This window comes from Elephantulus edwardii, unplaced genomic scaffold (genome assembly GCF_000299155.1).
Source record: "Elephantulus edwardii isolate Elephantulus edwardi_28Jun2011 unplaced genomic scaffold, EleEdw1.0 scaffold00298, whole genome shotgun sequence".
NCBI lineage: Eukaryota > Metazoa > Chordata > Mammalia > Macroscelidea > Macroscelididae > Elephantulus > Elephantulus edwardii.
This window is the reverse complement of record NW_006400048.1, coordinates 2427537-2436253: the sequence shown is the minus strand read 5'-3', so window position 1 is coordinate 2436253 and position 8717 is coordinate 2427537. Positions and strand designations below refer to the sequence as shown.

Here is an 8717-nt window from a genome sequence, read left to right as displayed (position 1 = left end):
TCCTGATTTCCTGGCTGCTGTTACCAAGAGTGTTGACTGTGGAACCAAGTAAACTAAAACTGTTAACTATCTCAATCTCTTCACCATCCATACCGGTGCTGCCAATTGGCCCAGTGGTGAGAATCTTTGTCTTCTTGATGTTGAGCTTCAATCCATATTGAGGACTGCACTCCTTGACCTTCTGCAGCAAGCACTTCAGGTCCTCCTCAGTTTCAGCAAGCAGGGTTGTGTCATCCGCATAATGCAGGTTGCTGATGATTCTTCCACCAAACCTGATGCCACATTCCTCCTCGTACACCCCAGCGTCTTGGATGATCTGTTCTGCATACAGAATGAAAAAGTATGGAGACAAAATACATCCCTGACGGACACCCTTCTTGATTTTGAACCATCTAGTGTCTCCCTGCTCCGTTCTGACAACTGCCCCTTGGTCCAAGTATAGGTTTCACATTAGCACAATCAAATGTTCTGGGATTCCCATTCTTCTCAGAGTCAGCCATAACTTGTTGTCATCCACACAGTCAAAAGCCTTTGCACAGTCATTCTCTGTTGACATATTGTTCCAAATGTTTTTGGATAATTTTCAGCAGAATCTTGCTTGCATGCTATATCAGTTCAGTGTGTGTGTGTGTGTGTGTGTGTGTGTGTGTGTGTGTACACATATACACATTTCTGCTCTTGAAACAGAAAGATTAGAAAATATGGTCACATCAGCCAGCACAGAATGCTAAATTATGATGGAAAAAATAATGGCTGAATTTAAAAAGGTGGAAAATGCAATTAATAAGAATGAAGAAGTAACTGACTAATTAATAATGCAAGTGAAATACAGGAAAAAGACCTACAATCAAAGTACAAAATGAAAATTCTGAGTTTATAATTGCTTAATACTGTTGTTGTGACATACTATTGAGCAGGACCTTAGCTGACCCTCCAGTAGTTTTTCAGAGACAGTAAATTGTACAGGAGGACAATGTCCATCCTTATCTCACAAAGCAGCTGATAGATTTGAACTGCGAACCTTTGCAGTGACAGAACCTTACCACTAAACCACAGAGCTCCCTTGTTTAACTCTAGATTTTTATTTTTACATGCATAGAGTGACCTAGACTTCTTAAACTTTCCTTTGTGCCACTGTGACCTTTGAGAGTCTGGGGAGGCCTATTAACTCCTCTCATAGTATTTAAATATAAGAATCAAAAATAAAATTATTTCCAAAAAAATCAGTTATATGATCAAGAAGCAATGGTGATGAAGGAGGTAGTTCAAGTTCCTCTGAAGGAACTGGCCAAAAACAAGATTCCAGGAATTGATGGAATACCAACTGACATATTTCAACCAACAGATTCAGTCCTGAATGTGCTCACCAGGTTGTGCCAGGAAAGCTAGAGGACAACTATCTGGCCAACTGACTGAAAGAGATCTGTATTTATTTCCATTCAAAAAAAAAAGGTGACCCAACAGAGTGTGAAAATTATCAAACAGTATCACTACAGGGAACTGCCAGATGTGCAAGCCGTTTTAGAAGTGGTCGTGGCACTAAGGACATTATAGCCAATGTTAGATGGATCTTGGCTGAAAGCAGAGAGTTCCAGTGAAATGTCTATCTGTGTTTCATTCACTATGTAAAGGCATTTGACTGTGTGAATCATAATAAACTGTTGCTAACTTTAAGAGGAACGGGAATCTCAGAACACAAAACCTATACTTGGGCCAAGAAGCAGTTGTCAGAATACAGCAAGGAAACACTTTGCATGGTTCAAAATCAGGAAAGGTGCATGTCAGGGATGAATCCTATCTCTACAGCTTTTCTATTTATCTGAAAGACAGATCATCTGGGAGGCTGGACTCTATGAGGAGGAATGTGGCATCAGGATTGGAGGAAGACACATCAACAACCTGAGTTATGCAGAAGACACAACCTTGCTTGCTGAAACTGAGGAGGACCAGAAGCATTTGCTGCAGAGGGTCAAAGACTACAGCCTTCAATATAGATTGAAGCTCAACATAAGGAAAATAAAGATTCTCACCACTGGGCCAACTGGCAGCACCATGACAGATGGAGAAGAGATTCAGATTATTAATAATTTCAGCTTACTTGCTTTCACAATAACACACTTGGCACTAGCAGTCAGAAAATCAAAAGATGAATTAGTTTGGGGAAAATGTACTCCAGAGTGTTGAAGACCAATTATGTCAGTCTGGAGACTAAGATGTACCTGATCCAAGCTGTGGTCTTTGCAATTATTTGCAATGCATCAGAGAGCTGGATAATGCCTAAAGATTGTGAAAGAAGAATCAATGCCTTTGAGTTGTGGTGCTGGAGAAGGGTACTGAAAATACCACAGACTGTCAAGAAAACAAAGGTCTGTCCAAGAGAGAGAAACCAAGTTGCTCCTTGGAGGCAGGACTGTGAGACTGTCTCACATCCATTAGGCATATGGCCAGGATGAACCAGTCCTTGAAGAAGGATGCTTGGAAGGAGGAGGAACAGGGAAGGAGAGGAAGACCCCAGATGAGATGGATTGACACAGTGACTGAAGAAAAAGGGTTAGGTGGTCGTAGAGCCTAAGACTGGCTCAGATAGGGCAGGGTTCAAAACTGTTGTACACACCAAGCAACTCGATGGCACATAACAACAATGACATTAAGATATTGAGAAGATATCTGTGATAAGCAGTATCTGTGGTTACTTAAAAAGATATACTTATTTTAGAACATTTGTGGAGGGTTCCACAACTCCACCAAGACTAGTGGATGGTTCCCCCACTCATCTGTCAGTCTGTCATCCTGTAGTGACTTATGCATTGCTATGGTGCTTGAAGCTATGCCACCAGTATTTAAATTACCAGCAGGGTTATCCATATTCAGGTCTTCCTCCAAACCTGATTCAACATTTCTCTTCACACAGTCCAGCTTCTCAACGATTTGTTCAGCATACACTGAATATATAGAGAGGAAAGATACAGCCCACACCTTTCTTGATTTTTAAACCATGCAGTATTCCCTTGCTCTGTTAGGACAACAACTTCTTATTCTAAGTATAGGTTTCATTCATATCATCACAAAGTGTTCTGGATTAGTGCTTACTTAAAAAGTTGGAAATAGAAATACCATTTGATCCAGCAATTGCACTTCTAAGTATATATCCTAAATAAATAAAAGCTGAGACATAGATACATCTTTACTTCAATATAATTTACAAAAGCAAAGAAAAATTAAAAACTCGTGTGTATCAATGGATAAATGGATAAAGAAACTAGGGTACATCCACATAGTAGATTACTATGTAACACTGAAGAACTGCATCACATGGATGTGTCTGGAGGACATTACCCTAATGAAATCAATCCTAAATATGACAAATATTGTACAAGACTATTAATATAAAAAGTTAAAGAAAGGTTTATGTGCAGAAAGTCTCACTGTTGGATGGTTACCAGGAATGGAGAGGAAAGTAAAAATCAACAATTAGTTAAAGAGAGGTAAAGAGGTAAAGGGAAAAATAAAGCACAATTATGGTACGTTCAGCACAATACCACTAAAGAAAGAGTAGACAGAGAAAGGTAAAGAAATAGAGTGAAAAGTAATAAAGGAAAAAAGCAACAGATCTGGATGAATAAAAAGGACTACACATAAAAGGAAACATAGGTTTGGAAGATGAAAAGATTCTCAAAAGTCCTACACTGGTGGAATCCTAGAGGGGGTAAAATGGCAATCACCAACTTCATATAAAAAGGAAAGAGGTCCCAGATAAACAGATAACAATGAAGAGAAACAGAGTAGAAAACCTCGTACTTTTTTATCGTAAAGCTCCGTCCACAGCCATGGCAATGAGAAAAGCATGGTACTGGTACAGTGAAAGATACACTGACCAATGGAAGAAAACTGAGGACCCAGAAAGTAATTAATCTACCAACAGCCAACAGATCACTGACAAGACAAAATCCATTAATGAGAAAAAGATAGGGTTTTTTTTTTAACAAAAGGGGCTGGCAAAATGTGTATCTATTCACAGAAAACTGAAACAAGACCCGTACCTCACACGATATACAAAAATTAACACAAGCTGGATCAAAGACCATGGTATAAAACCTAAAACTATAAAGATCATCAAAGAAAAAATTGGGACACACTAAGGAGCTCTAAGCTATAACACAGTAACTAATACACAATCAGCAGAGGTTAAGCTTGATGATTGCAACCTTGTAAAATTAAATATGTGTCTCAAAAGTCTTCTCCAAAAGAATAAAAAGAGAAAACTATTATAGAAAAATATTTTATGATGACATATCTAACTCAACTCTGCAATTTATACAAAACATTAAAATATCAAGCAAAAAAGAGACAACAAAATTAAGAAATGGATACAGAATATGAACTGATGCTTCACCAGAGATATTCAGATGGCCAACAAACATATAAAGAAATGTTCCAATATCATTAATTATTGGTGTTGTTAGGCTAGAGAGAAGCAAACCAAAACACTAAGTTAGCATTTCAGCCTGGCAACAAAAGTATTGTTTACTTAACGAGACTTCAAAGAATAAAGATGGTGAAGGTATAGAGTCCGGAAATCTACACTACTGGTGGGAATGTAAAATGATACAATCACTATGGAAAGCAGTTTGGCTTTAGAAAATGAGAAAGCTAGAATGAGAAATACTAAATGATTCAGCAATATCATTACTAGGTATTGATCCCAAAGAAATAAGAGCTGCAACACAAACTAGCATTCACACACTCATGTTTACTGCAGCAGTATTTACTATAGCAAAGAACCAGAAACAACTCAAGTGCCCATCAACTGACAGATGAGTTGTTAAAAAAAAAAAAAAAGCGAACAAACTAGTAGAGTATTATAGAAAACAGAACTGAGACACAAATGGAGATTTGTACACTGATAATTCATAGCAGTGTTATTCACAATAACAAGAACAAGAAAAACAGCCCAAATGTCTGACAGTGAACAAATGGACTGAAAATATGTGGTACATTCATGTGATGGAATACTATACAAAAGTAACTATTTGGAAAATTATTCAATAACATGAGAGAGGCTAGAGAGTATTAAGCTGGGTAAACAAGCTCAGTCTCGTAAGGACAAATATTGCATATAACCATTATTGTAAAAACAGAAGTATAATTAATACGATGTGTATAAATGTCCAAACAGGGAAGGGAAAAGGAGTTTTAAAAGGGGAGAGGGAGCTGAGGATGGGAAGGGGGAAAATCACAGGGTCCCAGAGTTTTATGGATGGAGAGAGGGGTTGAAGGAATCAGGAAGATCTACTGGAGACCTGAAAAGATAGGGTAATAGTTGCCATATATCAATGGTGATTAATTTTCTACAGCAGAATGTATGGGCATTATATGAAACAATGTGAATGAAAAAATATGTGAAACAACATAGACCAATGAAACACAATGTATATGAATTTTGTATGCAAACCAATAGAAAATAGAAACCTTTTTAAAAAATTCTCAAGAATTTGTACAATGTGGATAAAACTAGAATTTCTAGAATTAGAAATTCTCCTGAGTGACAAAAGACTGTCATAAAAATATAATTATGGTATAAGACAACTACTATACATAAAAACGCTAAGAAAAGGTTTATATACAGATAGAATCGTTCTTGGAGGAATAAGAGAGATTAGAAATGAGGGAGAATCACAAAATGGGGGGAAACACACAAATACCAAGGGAAATAAATAGAGTTCAGTCAAGAAAATAAAGAAGAAAAAGAAAGGCCAGGGTTACTGGTTCAATAGAGATTGGCAAAACCCCAAGACTTAATTCACTTTTCTACTCTGGAATAAAATTCACCCTGTGGCTCAGCTGTGTTTAACCAATAGGGCTGCACGACCAATAATAGCATAGTGGCACTCCCTCCTTAGAATTACCAGTTAGAGCCCAAAAGTCACCAAAGGGGAGAACAAAAGGATTGGTGAAAATGAGAATTACAGGCAAGAAGTGGGAAACATATGGCTGCATTATGGATACTGTCATTAATGTTAAAAAACAAAATGGTTGTGAGTGGTTGAAAGAAAAACCAATCTGTTTTGTAAACATGCATTCAAATAACAAAGAAAAAACCCATTTTTAAATCAATTCATTATTTTAAAAAATATTAAATTGTTCTCAAAATGAGTATTACATAATTTGGAGCAAATATTAGCTGTATAAAATTAATTTTATCATTTCTAAAAATGATCTTGGACATAGAAATCTCATTGCCTTTCCTCTGCTTAACAAATATGAGATCTGATAGGTAAATGCAACGTAAAAAAAAGAATAAATCTATCCTACCTAGTTACTTTGCAGCTCGATTCAATCAAGTCATTTTCAAAGTCTAGAAGGCTGGAAGGAAGATTACAATCCAGTGGAGACGTTAGTCTTTTCAAACGTAATAAACCAACACAAAATTTTGCTCCCATTTCTTCTAATTCTCGAGTACCAATCTGCAAACTCTAGAAATAAAGCAACATTACAAACATAAATAGAAATTATATAGTCCTTGGGCTATATAACATTGAAATTACAGAAAAGGTATTTATGTTAATAAAGTAAAAAGTTTGGTGTTCTGTATATAACTAGGATTCAATATTTCTTAACAGTGGTAAAATCATTCATCCTCAAAGGAAATGAACTACAATAAAAGTGTTATTTTCTAAAAAATCTATTTTCATTCATGATAATGAAAACTATTTTTATCAACATACCTGGGAGGGAAAAAAATGAAACATTTTGCAATGATGGTGCTATGGGGAAGTTCATGTGTGAAAACTTAATTCAAAAACGGGAAACAAATGTAAGTTGATGAGGTAATAATAAACTATGTTCCATAGCAACTGAGATGGAAGACTATCTGAAAGCAAACGATGATTAGACAGTCTATGTATACCAATTAACAGTCTGGGACAAGATATGCATTACAAAGTGAACTGGGGAAAGGAGGAAAAACTGTGTATTGATAAATAAATGAAAATTTATCTATTGGTCAACTTTCAAATAATAATAATAAGAACTAAAAAAAAAACCCCACCTCTTCACAATAAGACATAAAGCAACAAAACTGGTGAAGACATTTGTGCACAAACTTCACCAATTTTATAATCATAGGCTTCCCATTCAGCAGTTTTTGTTAGGTGTTTTCAAGTTGATTTTCAACTCATAGTGACCAGAACAGAACCACACAATTTTAGAATCCATTCCCCCATGCTAAACAAGTAAACAAAACACCAGTGGAATAATTAGTAGACACTTAAAAGTTCTATGTGCAAAGCAAAAAAATATACATATTCAGGTATAAAATGATCCAATTCATGATCCATGAAGTCCTCAATGTTTAAAATTGAAAAGTTCAAAATCAGTTAACATTTTAATAATCTCTAAGCTCCAAAGTAAAGCTGGAATTCTAAGTTTCCTATAAAAACTTACCTCACCAAGAAGAGAAATTTTGGCAAAGAAAAAAAAATTAGTAAGAGAATATGCACGTAAAAGCTACACACAAAAACCCCAAATGGAATAAACTACTTTGTACATAAAAAATTTACATTATACACAAAAACTGTATTAATAAAGTACTATTTGCAAACTATTTGAAAAAAACAGATTCATCCTGGAAAGGGTTAAACCGGGCAGCACCTTGGAGGCAAGGATTCTGAGGCACCGTCTAACATACTTTGGACGTGTTATAAGGAGGGACCAGGTGTACTGATTCAGTGACTGGGGTAATCGGGATGGGTGTATCGGAGACAGTGCGACTGGCACAGGACAGAGCAGAGTTTAGGGCTGTTGTACATAGGGTCGCTATGAGTCGCAAGCGACTCAAGGGCACATAACAACAATAACAACATTTGCAAACTTCATTGTACACTAACCAGTATTTAAATGTCTGTAAGAATATGCTTTCGTAAAGTGATTAATATAAACAAGTTCAAATAAAAAAGAATAAACAAGGGCCTTAATCAATCTATTTTGATTAATGAAGAAAAAAGTCTATTTAAGATTTCATATTACTCAATTCCATAATTATTACACACATCTAACTGACAAATAACAAGCATATCATGTAATGTACATTTAGAAACTGCTGTAGTCAATTTATTGGAAGTCTTGATGTGTTACCTTGTATTTTCCTTGATCACAACCACACAAAGTACTCTCCATAGTATAGCTTCTTTGTACTCCTATTTCTCTCCACACTACAACACGTGCTGTTGATTCTTTAGATTTTTCTACTACAAAACTACAACTGCTCATACAAAATGCTGGGGCAATATGGCTGAGTATCTTAGGCAAAGTCTGCAAAAACAGGAATAGTAACAATAAAATGATCAAATTCTTTATTTTTCATTTAGGAAAGAAAAACACTATTAGAGCAGAGTTCTGTGGGTCATCCCACAATAAATTTTGTTAAGTAAAACATCAAATAATTCTCTTAATATTGGAATTTTCTACTAGAAATAGTTAACACTCTTGCAAATCAATTCTGAAAATCAGCTCGTCCCTGAATTTAAAAAAAAAGCATAGATCCAGTGATAAGGAGTCATATTCAAAAGAGGCATATAATATAAATAATTTGGGAATGACATCAATATACGTGAAATTGTTGTTGTTGTTATGTGCCATCGAGTCGTTTCCGACTCATAGCGACCCTATGCACAACAGCTCTAAACCCTGCTCTATCCTGCGCCAACCGCACTGCCTCT

At 35.9% G+C, this 8717-nt stretch overlaps 1 protein-coding gene across 1 annotated transcript in view; it reads right to left on the bottom strand.

Moving 5' to 3' along the window:
- Positions 1-8717, bottom strand: part of AGTPBP1 (ATP/GTP binding protein 1) — a 273980-nt gene that overhangs the window by 32165 nt on the left and 233098 nt on the right. Inside the window, exons 23-24 of the mRNA XM_006900869.1 lie at positions 8134-8310; positions 6313-6473 (exon numbers count right to left, since the gene is read on the bottom strand). Of these exons, the coding sequence (XP_006900931.1) occupies positions 6313-6473; positions 8134-8310 (338 nt within the window). The remainder of the gene's footprint in view (positions 1-6312; positions 6474-8133; positions 8311-8717) is intronic.